The sequence below is a fragment of the Pelecanus crispus genome, chromosome 17, assembly GCF_030463565.1.
Source record: "Pelecanus crispus isolate bPelCri1 chromosome 17, bPelCri1.pri, whole genome shotgun sequence".
In the NCBI taxonomy this organism is placed as follows: Eukaryota; Metazoa; Chordata; class Aves; order Pelecaniformes; family Pelecanidae; genus Pelecanus; species Pelecanus crispus.
Window position 1 is genome coordinate 2,162,597 of NC_134659.1, and position 21,722 is coordinate 2,184,318.

Below are 21,722 nucleotides of genomic sequence, written 5' to 3' on the forward strand. Positions count from 1 at the left end.
CATCTCATATGTCTCGGGTACTGTTCGCCTGGTGTATCAACAAGATGGACTTGCTGCAGTCCTGGTGATGGATGGGAAGCCCAAGCAATGAATCCAGCTTGCATGTTCATATGACATCCATAAATGGGAGAAATAAATTGCAATCAGCAGGCTGCAGATCTGGATGGAGAAGCTAATCTTTGTACTAAATTACAAGACTTATGCTTTAATGATTTTTATTGGTGTTTTGTGGTGCTGCTGTTTATTATAGTTAAGTACTTTGGATGGTGCAGCAATGAAAAGCAGTCAATGAAATCAGACAGGTTAATGAGACTCTGATACAGTCCGAAAGTAGTGATGGATAGTAACAGAAATATGACTAGTTCATCTCTGTCCTCTCCTCTTCCTTCTCTTATATGGCTGCAGCTACTTGTCACTCTTCAAATAAACGTGCATATTTCCAGAAAAACAAAAAAACCTGATCTTGAGGATATCTCATCGCTTCAACAGTAGCCATCTAAAATCACACTTCTGTGTGTTCGACTGTACGAAGTGCAGACAGAAGCGACGCAGCCACGTCCTGTAGCGGTGTGTAATTGGCTTATTTGCTCTTTCCAAGGCATTATCAAGACTTTAGTGAGAGCCAGCTCTCTCACGCTGACAAAAGCACTATTTGAAAGAGTTTTCAGCTAGGTTTTGTCGCTGTTGCTTTTCTTGTGTGCTCGGACGCGAGCTGGTGGGCTCCCCGGCCGCTGGCCCTTTGCCCACGCAGGGACGGCGCGATGCGCTGGTGCTGCAGAGCTCTCTGACGTTGCTGTCTCTGTCCGGGCGGCGGTGAGAGATCAGCTCCACGGATCTCGTTCTTTCCGTCACAAAAGCCAGGAGGAATTACTTTCAAAGACAACAAAGGTTTTTATTTAGCGCTTGTGCTGGGGCACTTGGAGTGGTTTCCTGCCTGCGGTGCTCAGTGTGCTGCAAACTGTTTCCAGGTCACACCAGCAGCTCCGGCCGAGCATCTTCTGGCTCTTTGCCGGAGTTTCTTTCTTCACATTTAGGCGCCCGTTCTTGCAACTTAGAAGAGTGACTGCTTTTTGTAGGCTTCTGGTTTTGCCGACTCTTGCCTTGTTTTTCAAGGCAAATCCTTCTGACTCGTTCCATCTCCGGTATTGCTGCGGAAAATATGCATCTGGGGAACAGTTTCATGGAAAAACGCTTAAGTGACTTGATTTACATTGTAGCCTGCCCCTTAAAACTAGATTAAAGACCTAGTAATATCCTACAAAGCGCTGAACAGACAGAAGGTAGTAAATGAGCATAGCCTTGATTAGATTTGAACCAATAATCTTGAAGTAAAAGTTTAAGGCATAAAACTGTTCAGCAATCTATCCACCATATGGTTCGCTTGAATGTAGTCATGTGTATGCTTCATATTTGCTTTATTATTTGAAGGTATTGATTTTAGTGGAATAATCATAGTAAGCAATTTGTTTTAATATACTACTATTATTAACAGTACGTCATAGTTGCAACAGCCATGCATCTTTTTTTTCAAGATTTCCAAAAGCTTTTTAAAATAAAATATATGATCTTCAGATCAAAAGTCTGATATTCTTGGGTTTTTTCGGCTGTCTGTCTCTGAGGAATGACTCTGCTGAGTGTAAATGAAAAAGCAGTAGCTGTGCAAGGGGGTAATAAATAGCAGGGCACCTGTTAAATGCAGTTGCAAGGATTATGAAGAGGCAAGACTTCGCCCAAGTTAAAAAAAATATATATTTGGTCTTTAATTCTGAGAACTGTATTTAAATAAGACTTAGAAAAAGAGTACAAACGCCTAGATAAATAGTGGTGTGGACAGGCAGCGTTCCGTCATAAATGATGGTTATTAAAGGCTCCGTGTGCTCAGTTTGCAAGTAAATTTAAGAGCCCAGACAAGTTGCGTACTTCTTGCTGAAGCAGGAGGATTTCCTCTGAGATTACAAAGAAGGGAGGAGAGGGGGAACCTTCATTTAAACTTGTAGGTAAAGGTGAGGTGAAGGGGCAAGAGAGGTCTCGTCCAGCACCCTCCTGTAGTGGAGGGCAGCGTCCGTGGCACGCGCAGGGATGTTTCTTCAGGGGTGAGTGGCTCTTCCAGGGCTGGGAGAAGCAGCCGGCTTCGGAGAAGCTCTGCTCTAGAAAGTGAGGCAGTGATCCCTCCAGAACAGCCTTCGCACAAAGGATGCCTTGATAGGAGTCTCAGGGTGTAGTTTCTGAAACACTAGTAAGGGAAGCATTTCCTGCCCCAAGAGTTACAATATAAATATGATAACGTGCAAAACCAAGCACAATAAAACAAACAGATGACAAGTTCTTAAGGAAATCGCAGTAAGGATGATAATACTAGGGAAGCTTTTGAGCTCTTTGCCCTTTCTTAGATGGATCACGATCGGTTCGTTCCTCAGGAGGCATCTGCTCGGCGCGGAGAGCTTGCATCCTGCATTAGCAGGGGACAGGAGTTCCCCTTGCTCAGCCCTGGTCAGGATTTGGTCCCGTGCCTCCTGTAAACACAGAGGAGATGTTGTCCCAACAACATCTTAGAAGCTTTACTAGGAGAAATAACCCAAGCGTCACTCAAATACCATTTCATTTGCAGCTTCATACTCTGCTCTGGTTGTCCTGCCCCGTACAGGCGTAGGGATGCTCGTACCACTCCCAAAAGCTGGATCTCCCACAGCAGTTCCTCGGAGGCCTGAGCACAGCGGATGTAGGAGATCGGTTGTAATTTCTAGAAAGCGCTGGTCTGTCCGAGAAGTGGTGCGGTTTGGTTGCTAAGGCTGAGGATTGAGATGCAAAATTTTTGGCTTTTGGGGTTTAGTTGTGGTGTGGCGTTGCTCCAAGCACTTCCACGTGCCTCTGTTCTTGCCCGAGCAGTGGGAGTGCTGTAAAGCATTAATATTCGCTTGCTTTCGATTTAAGTGGGAAAGTTATTAAAATGCTTTGAGACTCTTGAATGGCAATGCATAGGTGAGTGTAAGGTTTGATTTATTTGATGGGATTTTGTACAGAAATAGTCCTCTAATGTTGCACATCCTCTGGGTCAGCAGTGCTGGTGTCTTGGGAGGATAGTGGGAATCTAATTATTTCATCTGTCCAAAATAGCAACTTTTAAGAGGCGAGGAAATGACTACACCAAAACTATTGTATGCCATCTGCCTGCTAAAATACTTATAGAAAACATGTTTCCTGGCATATAACTTCCTAGCCATATGTCTATTGCATCATTCACAATTAAATTAAATCACCCTTAAATACTTGGACAAATTCCCAGCCTATGTGAACAAGCCTTCATCACCATGCTGTTTGAAGTTTGGACACTTGGTCCTGTAAACGCTTAGTAGAAATTGGCTCAGCCATTGTTAACCTTCTACAGCTGATACAGACTGCTTTGAGATAATTCAAGTGCATGTTTCTTATTTTGGTCCTTAAATTTTTAACTATAAAAATTTGTTAGGGGTCTGAAAGGAGGAAATAATTCTACAGTATTCGTCTGCAATGTGCTCAAGTCACTTTAAACAGATGTTTAAATTGAGAGTCGTATCAATGAGAAAAGGCGTTATCTTCCGCTCATTGAATAAACAGACGGAAATATCTGAAGAGCCTGTTTACGGCTGGATATTCTGAATATGCAGAATATGCTTGGAGGTGTGTGCACACATACACACCCCGCCCCAACCGAAGAGCTTGCCTGCCTCACAGCAGCTCTGAAGCATGACTGCGAATGGACATCAGGCGACAAAGCCCGACCTACCCCTGGTTAGGCTGGGCCAGCCTTGTTCCTAGCCCTGGTTAGGCTGGGCCAGCCTTGTTCCTAGCCCTGGTTAGGCTGGGTCAGCCTTGTTCCTAGCCCTGGTTAGGCTGGGCCAGCCTTGTTCCTGCCCCTGGTTAGGCTGGGTCAGCCTTGTTCCTACCCCTGGTTAGGCTGGACCAGCCTTGTTCAAGCCCCTGGTTAGGCTGGGTCAGCCTTGTTCCTAGCCCTGGTTAGGCTGGGCCAGCCTTGTTCCTAGCCCTGGTTAGGCTGGGTCAGCCTTGTTCCTAGCGCTGGTTAGGCTGGGCCAGCCTTGTTCCTGCCCCTGGTTAGGCTGGGTCAGCCTTGTTCCTAGCCCTGGTTAGGCTGGGTCAGCCTTGTTCCTAGCCCTGGTTAGGCTGGGTCAGCCTTGTTCCTAGCCCTGGTTAGGCTGGGCCAGCCTTGTTCCTACCCTGGTTAGGCTGGGCCAGCCTTGTTCCTGCCCCTGGTTAGGCTGGGTCAGCCTTGTTCCTAGCCCTGGTTAGGCTGGGCCAGCCTTGTTCCTAGCCCTGGTTAGGCTGGGTCAGCCTTGTTCCTAGCCCTGGTTAGGCTGGGCCAGCCTTGTTCCTGCCCCTGGTTAGGCTGGGTCAGCCTTGTTCCTAGCCCTGGTTAGGCTGGGTCAGCCTTGTTCCTAGCCCTGGTTAGGCTGGGCCAGCCTTGTTCCTAGCCCTGGTTAGGCTGGGCCAGCCTTGTTCCTAGCCCTGGTTAGGCTGGGCCAGCCTTGTTCCTACCCTGGTTAGGCTGGGCCAGCCTTGTTCCTGCCCCTGGTTAGGCTGGGTCAGCCTTGTTCAAGCCCGTGGTTAGGCTGGGCCAGCCTTGTTCCTGCCCCTGGTTAGGCTGGGTCAGCCTTGTTCAAGCCCCTGGTTAGGCTGGGCCAGCCTTGTTCCTAGCCCTGGTTAGGCTGGGTCAGCCTTGTTCAAGCCCCTGGTTAGGCTGGGCCAGCCTTGTTCCTAGCCCTGGTTAGGCTGGGCCAGCCTTGTTCAAGCCCCGCTGCTGGCGGTGCTGTGCCAGAGGGAGGGTCCCGCTGCCACCACCCTCTGCCACGAGACCCCGACGGGGAGCACGGCGATGCCTGCGCCAGAGGAACAGCTGAGACTCAAAGAGCAGAGTGGTTGGATGGGTGGAAGCATCTCTAGGTCTCTCTAAAATCCTCTGAAGGCAGTGCTTTCAATTAAATAATCTTAATCGGTAACTGATTTGGGGCTTTTTTGGTTCTTCACTCGAGGATGTGTAGATTTACCTGTTGTGCCATGCTTAACTGAGTCACTGTCCTAAACTGAGTTCGAAGGCATGGTCTGACATACTCAGATAGTGCCCGCGGTGGACATGGGTATTAATGAAACCCTACATCTCTGACACAGGGAATGTCATTTAAACGCAGCCCGACTTCCACTGGAAACCAAACCCATGAGCTTCCCATGCTCGGTGTCTGGCAGACCCGGTCATCATCTATTTTTAGCCCAACTTTCTATTTTTAGTCTGTTTTTGAAAGGTGAAATAAAACCGGCAGCCAAACCCGGATGATTCTGTTGGTTTCTTTCATTCAGGAGCCCGGAGCCGCGCTGGAGGAGAATGGCAGGAAACCCGGGCAGGGCAGGCAGGAAGGGGCTGGGGGCACAGGGGGACCGGCCGCTGGCGGGGACCCACCCTGGGGCTGCACCAGTTCACGGTCCAGAGCTCCCCTGCCGCCCCCGTGCAAACAAGGGGCTCGGCACGGGCTGCTTTGGTTTACTCTTTTCCTACAGTTCACTTATTTTTAGTACCAAAATAAAATTCCTAAGCATTTCTAAGATTTTTGCCTTCACTGTACAAGAGTGGTCCCGAGCCCTGGCCTGCCAGAGGTAGCCCGGCAGCTTTTCTTGATGCTTTTCAGCGTGATGGGATGTTGGTCCTCACCAGATGGTCTTCTGTCTTCCTAGTGCCTGGTACTTTGAAATTTCAACGTTTTATTTTTAGTTGTGTTATTCAACCCGAATTCTCACTTTAATAGAAAAAAAACCAAAAAATCTGTTATTTAAATAGGACCTTTGTCTCGCTCTACTTTTCTCATTTCATCTTTTGAATATATTTTCTAAACTGATATGCATCCAAACCTGTGCTGGTACTGCTCGCCATGCGTTTCCCAATGTGCGCGTGCGCATGTGAGTGTGTGAGAGAGGAAAAAAAAAATGTTTGGTGGGAGCTGTTGGAGACAGCTGGGCTGCGTCCACACTCAGGTTTTGTACTGTGCTGTAGACCATATTTTAACAGGATATTTTGGTCTTTAATGGAGCTGTATAGCTCTGCCATTCAGTAATAGATTACCGAACATAATAGAAATCTTTATATAGATCTTGGAGCACATTTCTTAGCTACAGATGTTTCCTTCCAAGAGACATTTTCCTATCATAGAGTCACAGAATGGTTTGGGTTGGAAGAGACCTTTAAACATCATCTCATCCAACCCCTGTCCTAAGCTAAAAACAAAAGCTACTGGAATTTTGTCATAGCAATAAATGTGCATACTGGAAATGCTATTTGGGGATTTCTTTGTGCATAATACTACCCTATCTCTTTTCTGTCTTTTAACCCTTTTGCTGACTGTAGCCATATGACTGTAGATGTGTAATGGCATCCACAAAAAGACGCTACACTGAGCAAGTGCTTCATTGTCCTTCCTTCCATAGCTATTTTCCTGGCCACCTCATTTTTGATTTCCTGTTAGCAATGACTCCTTTAGTGACCACATCATTTAGCTGTAAAGAAAAGGAAGAATTTGGAGTTAACTAGAGTTTAGTTTCCCAAAAGATCATATCTTTTTTTTTAATCTCCAAAGGCCAAAACAACTACTAAGACATTTCTGTTGTCTTTGGTGTCCCCAGACATAAAAATGAAGAAATCGAAACATCAAAGTATTTTTAATTTTTTTTTTTTTAAATTAATACTTTTGGAGATACTCGTGCTTCTTTAAGGCCATGTTAGGATGCAGTGACTCACCCTGTTTGCTGCCTGCTGCTGAGCATCCCTCATCCTGCCGGCTCCAGAGCTGGTCCCATGCGTGCCTGGGTGCAGCCACCGGAAAGCAGAGAGCCAGGGCCAACCGTTTCCACTTGGTAAAGTTTAGCCTGGTAATAAAACTGAAGTCAGTCTTTCTACACTGTTTTTAATGTTTCTATAATGTGTTATTAATGGAAATGAGCTCCACGAAGTTATTTATTAGTCTCAAGTCCCTCTTCTGCTCCAGGTTTTATGCAGAAGTTTTTGCCTGTGGGTTTTTCTCTCCCCCAGACCTTCTCTAAAGCATTTCATTCATGCTCTCTCTTTGACCGAAGTCAATTTAGTGAAGCTAATGGCGTTACTTCTCTTCAGGTCAGTGATGATTTTGCATCCTTCAGCTCCTTGCTTAATTTGCTGAGAAAATTTCAGGTTCTAAAGACAGTTTTCAGAGTTCCCCCCTTTCCAGGGCACCGGCCACAGCACAGCCCTGGGACCGTGCACGGGGCTCACCGACAGTGGCTGGACCTGGGGTTTCTCCACTTCTCTGCTCCCATCAGATGGTGTTTACTTTGCTTTGAGTAAAGTTTAGCAACAGGCTCCACTGTAATCCTTCCTTCCAGCTGGAGCCTTCGCTTTAACAGGAAAGCAAGCAGCTCTCAGGAAAGAGTTAAAGCCAGCGAGGCTTTGGGATCCTTTGCTGGGGAGAGGGTTGCTCTTTTGTTTGTTTTGAAGTGCTGGCAGGAAAGTGGGGAGGAGAAAATTACCTAAGTGATAGTGAGGTTGCCATGAACTATATAAAACTGTGAAATCAAATCGGAGAAACTCCACCTCGCCGTCTTGAACCATAAGCACAACCCCTGAAGAGGAACCCACCCCACAACCGAGTGATCTCAAAGGCTTGAACTAAACCCAAGCTACATGAGCTCAGAGCTGCTGCAGGACTGAAAATCCAAGAGCTGTCACAGCCAGATCCAGTTTTAGTAGGAGCTGCGAGCAGGAATGCTGTTCTTGGGAAGTTTAAAAATAATGAAGTGGAGGCAGCTTTTCTGGATTGCGTTCTGTGTTGTGGAGTTGTCTGGTGAGTATTGACTGCAGCAAATAGCAGGGTTACAAGCACTGAGCAGCGTGAGCCTAGTGCATGGGGCAACTTCTTTGTAACTTCTGAAACAGCAGCTTGGGGGGGGTGCGTTTTAACGAGCGTTTAGTGGAGATTGCAATTTCACATAAAGAACACTGCAGTGACATTTTACAGAACGGCACTGCACCAGGCACCTTGGCCAACACATTCGTAGCGATGTGCTGCAGACGGAAAACGCTGCTGGTTTGGAAAGGAGAGCAACCAGGATAGAAGAGCTGCCTATAATGTTACAGCTAACGCAAGGGGATGCAAATGCAGCACGCAACGCTCTGAAGTGCAGCCACAGTTCAAGTCGTTTCTCAGTCTGCATTGGTGTAAATTAGCCTTACTTTTGTTTTGTGGTAGGAACTAAACATTTTCTGAAAATCAAGTGAACCTCCATAAATATTAAAATCTCCTATCCCAGCTCTTCAAATATTCAGCAATAATACAGAGATTTTCTCAAGGTAGTACTTTTTAAAGGGTTATATCTTAGGGAAATATTATCATTTTTGTCCCAAACCCAACAACCATAAAGTAATAAAAAGGGACAAAAAAAAAGTGAAGCAGCACTCTGTGTGCTGCACAGCGTGCTGGGACAGGAGCCAGGAACCTGCGGGTGTCTCCTCAAATGTAATTTTTCCTTACTCACATGAATGTGAGCGACTAGATCTATTGAAAGAATTTGCTGTATTCTGTTCTTCTGTTTCGCGGTGCTCCTTTCATGTTGCCGTTGCTGCCAAGGTATATTGCTCACCTGAGCCGTTGTGCCTGACCCTCCAGTCTATGTTAATTTTACAGGAAGGAAAAAAAAAAATTTTATTTGAAAGAAATAAAATTCAGGACTGTCTGGTTGGGCTGAAGCGAGCAGCGAGCGAGGGTGTGTAAGACAAAAGTGTTTACCTGAAACGTGAAACCTGAGTTCCGTGTAGTACAAAGCAAAAGTGATACCAAAGTGATAAAAAGCTTTGTCTTTGTAAAGACAAAGCTACCCTGCAACAGGGGGTTTAATGCCGCAAAATGTCATTCCTTTTGCCGGCACAGCCAACGCTCCACGTTTCTGCAGGATATTGCGGTGCTTTAGTAGCACTTGCTGGAAAGTAGAGGAGGTTTATTTCTGTTCAATGTACCTGCCGTGCAGAGCAGAGAGTAACTAGGGGGGCCATCCCTGGGGCTCTGCATGCTCGTCATCTCTTCCGGGAGTCCAAGGGAATTAAGCACAGGTTTCAGTTGTGCATCTCCCGATGGAAATCCCAATTCTGGGGCGTTTTCGCTCAGGTTGGCTCCTGGCAGCAGTGAGGGTGGGACGACCGGCCTCCGCCTGCCCCCCAGGACAGCTTCAGCTAAAGCCACGCGTTGTGCAGGGGAAGAACCCCCGCGCCACGCCGGGCAGGCGCAGGTGGTCTACACGTGCCACACGGGATGCGGCGTGGGGAGCCCGGGTACCGCCTCGCTGCGAACCGCAGTCGGACTCCAGGGCAGCGAGCAGCCTCGTCCAGCTGTGCAGGGAGTGAACTGCGTAGGAAATTTGCAGTTCTGGGGTTTGCCTGAGCCTTTGGGGAACCACTGAGCTGCAGCGAGCGTGGGAGAACCTTACACTTGTCCCTGGCCCGCAGCGCGGGCCGATGCGCCGGGGCTGCTCGAGAACCCTCTGCACGTGCGGCGGCGTGATGCTGCGAGCCGTTGGCGGTGGCAACACTGGGTATTGATGAACCACGTGCAGAGCTGTCCTGTGCTTGTCTAAAAACTTACATGGAAAAGAGTGTATACGATCTATTTGTACCCAATACAAACACATTCTTTTCTTTAAATTGTTTTTATCTTTCTGTTTTTTATCTTCAGCTCTGCCAAACTTGTTCTTTTTAAAAAAATCTCTTTTCTTGTCATTTTAAAGCATTCTTTCTCTCCTTCATTCAGTTCGCAAGATCTAGAAAAGCTCTAAAAATCAGGGAAGGAAAAAGGAGCTTTAAAACTCAGAGCCACTTGAGTTTAACGTCCTTCAGAGGGCTGCACATCGTAACCGAGCAAGCCAGGAGCAACCTCGGTCCCCGGGAAGGTGGCGGGCTCCCGAGCAGCGCCCTGCTGCCAGAGGGGCCCCGAGCCCAAGGAAACCCTTGGCCCGGCAGCCGGGGTTCGGCGCGGCGGCTCGGGGGGCTCCCCGCAGCCCCCTGCCCTGCGCGCCCTGCGTGACTGTGGCCCCACACCCATATCCTGTCTGGGAGAAGGAAAAGGGGGAGGGAAGGGATTTTTATCAGATATTTCCAGAGGGAAGAGGGCTCCACCCGCTTGAATTCCTGCCACATGGCTGAGAGCAGTAAAACTGGAAAGGCGTGAGTGATGCAGGCTGGAGCCCTCGGAGGTGCTGCTGAGGGAAGCCGGGGCCGGCTGCACTTTGGAGCCCCCGCGCCCTGGTCCCCTGCTCTGCTGCAGCCGTGCGGACCGGCGGTACCGCCGTGCCCGCTCACCCGCCGCGCTTCGCCGTAGCTCAGCCGCAGCCCGGCTGGTGCACTGGCTGAGCTTGGAAAAACACTTTGTTAAACGCACAGAGGAGTTGCAGAACCTATCCTGGCACGGGCTTTCTGTGTTCCGACACACTGCAGTAGGCACCCAGCTAGCGAGAGGTTTGCCGAGAGCTTTTCTGGGTGGTTTACCAGGAGTTTCATGCACCAGCCGGGGTCAGCATGGGAGGTGCAATTACTGTCTGGGCTTGCACCCCGTGGGTTGCACCTTCCACCTCGCAGGGATGGAGGTGCAGGGGAGAAACCCCTGTGTTTAATTTGCCACGGGTGCAGAGTAGGGCATAAATTATGGAAACTTTTCTCCCATTTCCTGAGCCTTTGACGCTGCAGAGTTTTGCCTTCTATGGTCCTGGTTTAGCGCTCGGGGTTGAGTGTTGGACCAAGTCAACTACTTTGACATTTATATTGTTGCTTTTTTTAATTTGATTTGAGCTGAGGTACTTCCTAAGCCCCGGTGTTAAAATATCTTTAAAAATCAGAGGCATTTACTTTATAAAAGCTAGATAGATAAATACAATAGGTACTGTGAAGTACAGTTTTCTTTCACGTATCTGCACGCTTTTGCTCCTGTGTGTGCTAGCACTACCAGGTGAAGATTTCTCCGAGGTTAATAAATGGCTTGGCTTAAACTCTCAAACCCTTAATACTAACAAATTGACAAAGTTTAGCAAAGCTTGTAAAAACGTATGGTGCAATAAATGATCCACTTTAGCTGAGCACCGTGTGGATTATCCAGCTCACATCTGGATCATTATTTATCTCCTGAGTCCTAAGGTTTCAAAAAACTTAGCCATGTTTTCTATAAAAGTGCCTGCATACACTACAGTAAAGGGAAGAAAAAGAAATACTATGTGACAAGTCTTCTCACAAATTACATTGAGCAATAATCCAGGCTTCAATTTATGATATTCAGTGGTGAAAAGACTTTGATTAGAAATGCCTCTGGTGCTTTACAAACATCTGGAATAGTTCAAAGGTGCTTGGGTGGCTGTGGCACTCGGGGAGGTCAAGCCCAGGCGCTGCATTGTTCTAGTGATGTAAAGTTTCCTGCTAATGTCCATGCAAACACATGCATGCCAAGTGTGGATTTAGCTTTGTGCTACTCATTATTCTGGGCATGCAGTCATGCCTCCTGCTTTTGATTTGTTAAAATTCATCAGAAAAACTTGGTGATTTAACCAGTTGGAACTGAATTGTCTTGGAGAGAAGAATCTTCTCCCTCAAATAAAAGCTGTGCCAGAAGCTAAATCCCAGCTCCAGACACCTGCACCGAGCCCTCGGCAGGGCCCCTGCCTTCCCCCCCGTGCTCCCGCGCCCGGAGCAGCTGCAGCCCGGCTGGGACGGGATGGGATGGGATGGGATGCGCCAGCATGGGTGGCCCTGCGGGGCCAGGCTGGGGTGCGCTCCCTCCTCAGCACCCTGCGGTACAACCACCCACCGGCTGCAGCAACGGCCGAGCAGCTCTGCCTGCTGCCACCCATTGCCAAAAGGAACTGCGGCGATCTCGCCCTTTGCTTTTCCTAAACCGTCCAGGTTCTCTGGACCTGATCCAGCAAAGTACAAACACCCCAGCTCAGAAAAATTCCTGCTAGGACAGTACTGCAGTGCACAATGGTGCAGCGCACAACGCGTAGATGCATGTTTAACTGGCAGTGGATGCATCCAGCCCGGCTCCTGCTCTGACACTGGTGCTGGGCGGCTGCTCAGGACCTGTCGGTGCTGCTCCATCTTGAAGGGTTGTTTGGAAGGGTGAGGTAACTCTTCTTGGAGCTCGGGCTCCCCTGGGCAGAAACGCAAATGAAAAAACGTATTTTGTATGATTTTCTCTTTAGTGTCTGGATAAGAATCTTAAACAGCAACAGCCCTGCAGTAGAGACTGAAGCTGTTTGTTAAAAGTGGAAATAGATCTTAAGAATAGAAAAGGTTAAGAAATGGGAAGAAATGTGTTTTCACCGACTCATATAGTTCATTTCAGTAGGAAAAGCTGGAAGTGTCATCTTTGTAACGTACCAGGAAGCAATATATAAACTTTAAGTTAGAACAGCAAACCATTCTCCAAACATTCTGTTTTACCTCCAAAGATGTTTTTGCTCATGAGTCAGAGCTGGTCCCAAGCCAATGGGAATGTTTCTATTTACTTTGAGATTGTGCCTGCAACTGCAAATCCAACTTATTTTTCCTGAGGCGCACAAGTGATCTCTTCCAAGCCTGAGTCTTTCCTCCAAGGATTATAAACCCAAACTACTATGAAGTCCAGCTTTGTGCAGAGCTTTGTGCATCCCTTGGTAAGCGCGAGGCTCAGGCGGGATGAGGGCAGAAACGAGCCCGTCCTCTCCCAGCGCCGCCCCCGGAGCCACGGCGGCTCTGCAAGGGCCGCACTGAAGTTTGGTACTCACCCAGCCGAAATGTTTAGTCTCTGAGCTTCTCCCATATGAGCTCTAAGGCAGCCTGCCGTTTTGGGGCAAGAAGCAAGTGAATTTGTGAAAGCAGCTAATGCCTCCCTGCCCTGCCCGCAGGGACCTCGGGGGGCAGGCAGGGGCTGGGGGCTGGGGCGGGGGGGTGGCAGCCCCTAACACCTCCCTCTGCCCCCAGGCAAAGCTTCTGGAAGCACAACAGGCACCTCCACACTCATGACCTCAACCACGGGAACGAACGGCACCAACAGCACGACAGCCACCGACGCCCCCAGCACTCCCAGCAGTGCCACGCTGACGCCAGAGACGTCCGGTAATCGCTCCCCTCGCTCCCCCTGTGATGCCTGGTAGCACTTGCATTAATAATCAGATTTACTAAGTGCTTGCCCTAAGAAATCGCACGGTCAGTGCATGGGTTGTGCTCTCAAAAAAGAGCCTGACAATATGGTCAAAAGCTTTAATGCTGTCCAAAAAAAATCCCACCTGGGGCAACCTAACACTGCTGCCTTCAGGACGGGCAGCTTAGACCCGTCCTTCTGCAAACAGCCACGAGACGATGGGACAGAATGCTCATCAGTCTTTTACCTCCACATCCCTATTCTTTGCTCAGCAAATGGCACCGCTAAGAGGTCTGCCAGCCGTTCCGGTAAGAGGCCAAGGCTCTGATGGGCTGTGAGGCAGGGACCCTTGCACTGGTACACGGTGCCTTTCACTTACGCTGTTTGAAATCTGTACATCTTTTTGAAGGCTCTGGGTCAGGGGGGAGGCAAGGGCGATGCAGGGGAAGTCGGGCGATGGCATCCTTGCTGTGGTGCAGCGTATGCCCAGGAAATTAGCCCATTGTAAACAGATTATGAAGCGCATGTAACAATTAGGTAACTGAAGCAAGTCTAATGTGCGTTTCTTATACAGCCAGTAACACGTTCTGGTACCGCTGACTATGACAAATCAATATTGTACTTCAGTCATTGCAATGCCACGCATTGATTTTAGAGGACTTAAGCTTTCTCATGTATCCTTTTCATTGCGTTTCTTCAAAACTGAAGCTGCAGACCTGCTCCTGGCATCCAGCCCCACCTCCCTGGGGCTCAGCAGCAAGCAGACAAGTCCGCAGCCCAGCCAATACCCCACGCAGCCGCCGGGCACCTCCTCGGGGCCAGAGCACAGGAGCCCAGGGGTCCCCACAACTGAGAGCCCAGCACCTCAACCCAGCACAACAGCAGAAACCCCGGAGTCCACGCCAGCTCTGACGAGCTCTCCGACCACCTCAGAGCATCCTGGCGACACAGCTGCCACCACCGCGCCACTGCACGTAGGCAGGGACAGCCCGAAGGTGAGGGTGCGGCTGGGCGCCGCGGGCTGCGGGACCGTGAGGAGGGTGGACTTGTCCCACAACCCCCCGACGCTTCACTGATACCACCACTGTGTTTTTAACCTTCCAGCCCATCACGTGCCACAGCGTCAAAGACGTGAGTGACGCTGAAGCCATCTGCTTGCAGCTCAACGAGTCCTACACTTGCGTGAGTTGCAGCCCCGGGCGGCCGTGCGTCTCCAAGGGGGGGACATGTGGGAGGAGGGGGGCTGCAAGCAAACAGCCGAGGGCAGGTTCCTGCAGCACGCTCAGGCGTGCGGCGATGGGGTCACCCACCGTGCCTGGGGGGCCGGTTTGGGGTGGGAGCTCGCATCGTTGTCCCTGGGGCACAGCATTTGAGCTGTGCCAGACTGATGGAGGTGGGGACGATCACAGCAGTCCCAGGAGGATCCCAAGGGGACGATCACAGCAGTCCCAGGGGAAATGCGACCTCCTGGTTGCATAAAACCTGCTTTTTCGTGATGAAGCTCTGGGGTCAGTTTAGCTTCTAACATATCTCCCACCATGTTTAACGGGAAATTGCCTTTGTTCTTCTTCTTCCTCTTCCCTGTTGGGAAGGCGAGAGCCTTTTTTTGTCTTGCCAACTGCCCTAGGGAAGAAAAGAGGGCACCTGAAAGGAGTACGGGTGGCAGATCAGGGTCCCCGCCTGCACCGACTCCTAACGGAATCCCAGGCTCTCTGCAACCGCCCTTGGCCTCATGCACCAAAAATGAAGCGTTGATAAAAGCAGAGGAGGGTCCGTCTGAGACACTGTTGTGGGTAGGAGGAAAGAAACCTTTCACACAGGAGGTACATCCTGCGACAGGGGCCAGGCGGTGCTGGATCTTGTGGGACAGCAGGTTTGGCAGTGCCCTGGGTATAAAATGACAATGGTCGGTCAGCCGTACTGCCAGCACTTAGGATGAGTGAATTCTTACTTGGCTTTTCTCTGCAAATTGGCGGTTAACTGGCATTTAGACTTGTTCCTGTTTACAGGGACTGCACTTTAGCAAGAATTCACATGGAAACTCCTCCAGGAGCCAGTGATTCCGATCACAGATGCCATCTAGTGGGCAACAGCACCTCCGGGGCACGGGATTTATAGGAATTATGCACGCATTGCATACCTGCAAGTACATAAATGGCTGCGTACCTAACATACAGAATATCCTACAGAGTTGTATCTGATTGCATGTACTCTTAACCCTCCCTCCATGTGAAACGAGTCAAACTGCCGTACTTCCAGCCGTGTTTTTCTGGGAGCTCTCACCCCACCGCAGACCTCTCCCATGCTTCCACCTCAACTAACAATCGGGTGGGGAAAAACCAGCTCAGGCTCAGCAGCCGCTGAACCTGGGAGCCAGATAAGAGCGTCTGCGAGGAGAGCAGATAGGAGGGACCGTGTCTCGCTTTCCTGCTGGCCTTTCCCAAAGCAAATGAGCAATAAGCTGGCACCCAGCGCTGCTAATTGCAAAGGGAAATTCTGACACTCCGATGAGTTCTTTCCACAGCAGAGAAAGGAAAATACACACTTGGGTCTCTTGTTCCATCTTGGCCTTTCTGACCCCAAGCCAAGCTCTATAGAAACAGCTGAAAGTGATTTGTTTGTTATTCTCCCATGGATAAGTTTCTGCATTTTTGTATGCTAAGAGGATGTGGCAATCTGAGCACAGCACTGAGGCAATTCTGAGGCAAAGAGGGGAAGGTACTGAGCTGCCCGGCTCTGCACAACACTGCAAGACAAGAGGGTTTTCTCCTCTTTTGCAGCCCCACGTTGGTGGGCACCTCCCGGGGAGCGAGCGGAGGGCAGGGGCAGGACGGGGGATTCAGCTGGAGCTGGTCACTGTCTCGAGGGGGTGGGCATGGCCGCAGTTCAGATGATGTCCCCCGCTGGGAGGATGTTAGGGAAGCTGATAACATCTTTTAGCAACTGTGGGCTCTGTCTCCAAGCCTGACTGTGGCTGAAAATAGACCCGAGGAGAAGGCCTATCCTGTCTGATATAGAAATTGGCCTGAAGAAGGGAAAGGCTGCAGCTCCTCACTCCTCTTCCTCTTCCACCCAAGAGTTGGTTCAGCTCTAATATGTGAGAAATTTGTATTTTTTTGCCTAGCCTTTGATCAGCAACCTAGCAAAAACATTGAAGACATTTCCCAAACAGGAAGGCTCAATGCTTCTTTGTTATTTCCCTCCTTTCCCAGCCCCTGCTTGGGACTCTGAAACAATAGGGCTCTTCAGGCGGCTGTTTCAGTCCAAAAATTAGAGGGACTTGCCATGCGATTCAGATCCTAAATTTAGCTTTGTTTAAATGCCATTTGCAAGAGTCGCTAAATACCTTCACTTAATTTAATCTCATTAAGAAACAAGAAATAAGCATCTCCATTTTCTATGGTGTTGGTATTGGGGCTCAAAGCAGTGGCGAAGCAGGAGGTGAAGGTCTGACACCCAGCCCAGCGCTGTTTGTCACTTCTTGTTGCTTCTGCTCAGCGCAGATAAGCCACCAAAACACAAAGAGCGAATGCGCAACATTGCCGGTAGAAGGTACATCTTCAGCACAGCTGAGATGGAGAATTAGTGGGTTTGGTTGGTTCAATGGCTGTTTGTTTGAAAATTTTGCAGAAACATTTTTTAGAGACGAAGGGATCGGACTTATGGAGTGCAATATGTGAAGAGAGCGCCCACCGCACTCCCTCCTCCTGCGAGATTAAGCTCGCCAAATCCGAGGTGGACCGTGACTGTATGCTGCTCATCCTCGTCGGTGACAGAGGTCAGTCGAGCTAATTCCTTTGGCGGTCATTGATACCGCTGGATAAGGACCTCGATGTGGGCAATGGGAGAGGGGACTGTTTGTGGGGAGAGGCTGTGGAACACAAATCCTCAGTTGCAGCCTGGGAGAAGACTTCTCTCTGCAACGACTGCTCTTCCTTCCGGGGTCCTGCCAGATCCGCGGAGCCACGGCGTTGCCCCCAGAGCCGCGAAGAGGCTCACGGCTCCTCCGTGTTCGGCAGCGGGCAGGCTCTCCAATGCTGGCATTAGCTGCAGCGTGACCCTCTGTGTAATGTGCCTCTCCTGTTTTAAACCTTGCAGGTCCTGCTACAGCTGTTCTCCAGAAGTCTCACTGGGAAAAGGTAAATTCCTTGAGCAAATTCAGCTGAGAAAAATGGATGGCCTGAGTGGCTGGAGAAAGGAGAATGTTAGCCAGTCAGTTGAGGCTGGGGCAGACGGCTGAGACCTGAGCCTGCCTCCATCTCGGAGGTGCTTGTTGGGCGCTGGCGCGTGAGATGGTTGGAGGCAACCACCAGCCATGCAGCGGTGCACCGTAAGAGCGCTAATACAGCCGCTGAAGGCAGAAATGCTTGAAATAGCTACTGTAAAATTTGGTAGTATTTTCTTAAAAAAGGCCTAGATCCCAACAATAACTCTTAGGATGTAATTGGTACTCTGCTTCTTCAAAGTACCACGCTGACATTAATTAATTCCTCCTCTCAACACTCCAGCGAGGCTGCCATCGGCTGGTAAAGCTGAGCTCCAGGTGCCTGTATAAATGGCAGCCCACAGAGCTGCAACAGCAGTGCACAGAGATATTTCAGCCACGCAGATGCACGCTCTAAATCTCAGGCCCTGAGCACTCTTGTCCAAGGGAGAAAATTTCCCTGTGCCACAGAAGACAGTAGGATGGAAGCGAGACCGTGAGGGTGCGAGCGCTCGCAGGGCAGGTGCAGAGCTCAGGAGCTTGGGTAGCAAAGCCCAGCTTTGTTTACGTGAAGTTTAACAAGGAGGTGAAGAGCAGCATTGTTTTAAGCCTGGTGCCTGTTCAGCAGATGCACATGTTTCCTGTTTGTCAGACTTCTGGCTTTCTTCGGTGGTTTTTTTCCAGTTTGGAATAAAATCCCTTAAAGAGGGGAGTGTGAGGAACCACCGGGACTTTTCTCAGAAGACCCTGATCGCCTTGGTCACATCTGGACTCATGCTGGCGTTCCTGGGCTTGGCTGGATATTTCCTGATGAAGCGGCGGAGCTGGAGCCCGGCGGGCGAGAGGCTGGTCAGTGCTTATAGATGGCAGAACGGCAGGTAGAGAGGAGCCCGGCGCCCGGGCGGAGCCGGAGCGGTGGGGGGTGCCTGGGTGGGAGAGGAGGGGGCTGCTCCGCACCCCGCGGCTCAGCACCCTCCGCTGTGCGGGCGTCCCCAGGTCGCCGGGACGGCTCGGCCGGCGCGCGGGGCGTTGTGACCCAGGGCTGGGTCGGCCTGGGCAAGGCGAAGGGCAGGAGCAGGGAGGCCAGACCGTACGGGGTGAAGGGAAACCTCTCTTGCCTTCTAAAAGGAACTCTTAGCTGATTGCTCCAGTGGGAAAACCGCCCCTTGCTCGCTCGTACTTCTAGGTCTAACACTTATTTTTGCTCAGCAGTAAGAACTCATCCAGCAAGACCCCTCCACAGACACCGAAACCTTATGACTTTGTCATTAAAAGTGACACACTTTAACTTGCCATTCGCTGTGTTTGAGTTATACGTCTGTCTTGTACCGATGCTGTAATAAAGGCTATTTCTCCCCTCACTTAACAAGTGATGGTAATAAAATATATCAAGAAAGAAAGAGAAAGACATTTCCTATTTCCATTTTCCCCTTTCCAGGCAGGCTGACTGCTGAGGACTCTTCCCTACCAGTGACTTTCGGGGACGTGAGCCTTCTGTAAAGTGAGGACGGGCCACGCTTTTCCCCCATTGCCGCTCGTGGGCACGTGAACAGTTGTGTCCTGGGAAGCCGTTAGGGTATTTCATTGCCAGAAAAGATGCTCTCAAAACATGCAGCTGGGAAGTCAAGTGCCTGTGTCAGAGGCAGGGACATTGCAGCTTGGGCTCTCGAGCCCACCGCCTCCGGGTGCTGTCTCCTGGCTGCTGCAGCAAGTGAAAGGCAATGTAAATGCGTGGCTGGGAGCTGCCCACATAAATGCACGGCAGCGTTAATCCAGTTTCTAGGTGAGACGTGTCCAGCACACCCGGCTCGCTGCCACGGACAAGGGTGTCAGCAAAGGGGCCGAGCGAAATGACGGGGCGGGCGGGAAGCTGGGCAGCCTGCCGTGCGTGCTGGGTGCCGCTGGGCAAACAAGGAGCGGGGCTACCTGCTACCAGCTGGCAGTCAGCACCCGCAGCCCGGGACCACCAGCGCCCGTTGCATTGCTATCAGGCCGCCACGGCCTGACGCATGGGGAGTTACTGTGGTGGGGGACGGAGGCAGCTCTGCTGTTGCTCTGGATCCTCCAGAGGCATCTGCTCCTTACAGCAATAGCCGTAACAAGCCATGCAGTGTGTCTTTGCATTTGCTGGAGCGCAGCCCTGCACTTCTGCTAGCACCTTGCTGCGGGCTCTGTGTGTGTATCTCTATTTACAGGCTGAAAGAAAGAAGGACGGGGAAAGAAAAAGAGGCAATTTCCATAGCTTTCATTCAACGGTGCTTCTTACTTGGCCAAAGTGGAAAGCAGAGGTGGTCTGTCAGAGGGCAGCTTTGCAAACCCAAGGCAGGGTCAGCTCCAAAACCTGGTTATGAGAAAACAACAAAACCTGATGGCTTCCCTTTTGAGGCCCAGGAGAAAAAAAAAAAAACAAACAGTTCCTGGCTGTTTTTCTTGCTTCGTCTTGCCACGGCATGGTTCAGGCCCTCTGTTCCCCTTCTCGTCAGCGAGAGCAGGTTCCCATGCCTGCAGTTGTTTGCACCTCCTGTCCAGGAAGCGCAGGCAGCCAGCCAAGCCGCTGCCTGCAATCAAAGCCGGTCGCTGTCAGCCCTTTCCCTTCCCTAACTCTGCCTTTGTTATTTGTGTACCTGTTTAGGCTGAAGACCCATATTACACGGAAAACGGTAGCCAGGGAAACACGATGTTGATGATGCCCCCCCAAGAGCAACCTGAGCTGCAGGAGAAGCCAAACCTCAACGGCGGGACTCAGGAGAACGGGACCGGCCAAGCGTCCTCCAAAAACGGCCACTCAGCCAGGCAGCACAGCCCCGCCGACACCGAGATGTGAACCGGGCAGAGACGTGCATCCTTAGCGGGAACTGAGAGGGGAGCGGAGAGAAAAGGGAGGGCGAGAGTTTTCTATGGACAGTTAGGGAGTAGCAGAACTTCTTTTTTTATTATTTTTATTATTTCTGTGAAGAACTTCAAAATCAGCCTAAAGCACGTTAAGGGCCAGAGCTGCCAAAGACCTGCTTCTCTGCCTCCTCCTACTGCTCCCGCTGACCACACGAGTCACCTTTTTGCAGCTGTTCTCTGCTTTTCTTGATAGAAGAGAAATGATAATTGATAATGAGAAATGCAAGTGCCCTTAGCCCTGAACAGCTTTTAGGCAGAGGCAGACTGAAGCCTTGAGCCAGACCCCAAACAGTGAAAAATTTTGGTGGCAGTGTGTTAGGCTGATTAAAATAGTTAAATTGGGATTTTGGTGACAAAAACCTCTCAGGTTTCAGACAATTTTTGGTTAAGAGAGTTGTTTTTTATCTCATCTTTATGCTTAGGTGCAGGATTTCGTCCTCTTTTAAGGACATCAGGCATTTAATCCCTCTTCTGGTGCTTTATGTCTTCTTTAGTATTTCCTACCCCAGCAGAATTTGCTGAAGCTCTGTGTAAAACTTTCCATGTGGAATTGAAGGTTTAAATGTGAATAGACCTCAAACTTGTTTCTTTTTTAATCCTAGCAGTACGCAGGTAGTTGTTTTAGAGTAAAATCTTCCCCGGCCTCCTCATGTCAGGGACTGGAGACGGTGTTTCATGAGGCAGAGCCAGCAATCCATCACGCAAGTGAGCTGGAGAACATGGGCTACGGCCGTGGACGGCTCTGCGCACGCCTGGGGCTGGCAGTCCCATCGCCCCGCTCCCGGCACGCCGGGCTAGCGCCTAGGGTAGCACTTTGGGAATAAAAGATGCCAAAGGACTCCTGGTGGGACGAGTGCTAGACAGAAACCTGCCTCCGCGATGGGTATCGTGCTGCTCGGCATCAGCAGTGGGTACATGAACAAAAAGAAGTATTTTCGCTTGGGTAAGTGAAGGTCAACGCCAAAATCCCAACAGCAGGAGCAGGTCCTACCTAGCTCTGCACCGATCCTGCTCCCGAGGCGAGCGGCGCTGCAAGCCGCGTCACCGAGGCTGAGCTCCGTGCAGCTCGGGGAGAGCCAGGGAGCAGGGGCAGGTTTGGGCTCGGCCCCGAGCAAGTGCAGCTCCTTCGAAGGGAGCCAAAGGCGGTGTCGTGCAAGCCCGGTGTTGAAGGTGCAAGACCATGAGAGGCTGCAGTTCAGACCAGACTTTGCTGGCACCAGCAGCGATTGCCACATCCAAAATAAGGACAAAAATGGCCCTCGAAGCTGATCTACCCTCTCAATAGTGAATTTATCGCAACCTTTTCTCAGTGCTGAACACCTGAGGGGAAGGCTTTTTTTTTTGGTACAGCGCTTAAAGGAATGACAGCAGCGTCTGTCATTATCTGGGGCTGTTTGCATGGGTGCAAGAGTCATTTAAACACGGTTTAAAATGTTTCAGGTTTTGTTTGTTTTGGTGTGAAT

The 21,722-nt window shown here is 50.2% G+C and overlaps 1 protein-coding gene across 1 annotated transcript; it reads left to right on the plus strand.

Moving 5' to 3' along the window:
* Positions 1 to 7,774: 7,774 nt before the first annotated feature.
* On the plus strand, positions 7,775 to 20,191 carry CD34 (CD34 molecule). Its single transcript, XM_075722533.1, has 8 exons — positions 7,775 to 7,853; positions 12,998 to 13,138; positions 13,872 to 14,158; positions 14,268 to 14,345; positions 16,794 to 16,941; positions 17,262 to 17,302; positions 18,052 to 18,216; positions 20,000 to 20,191. Exons 1-8 carry the CDS (start codon positions 7,775 to 7,777, stop codon positions 20,189 to 20,191), a joined length of 1,131 nt encoding a protein of 376 aa, XP_075578648.1.
* The last annotated feature ends 1,531 nt before the right edge of the window (positions 20,192 to 21,722 follow it).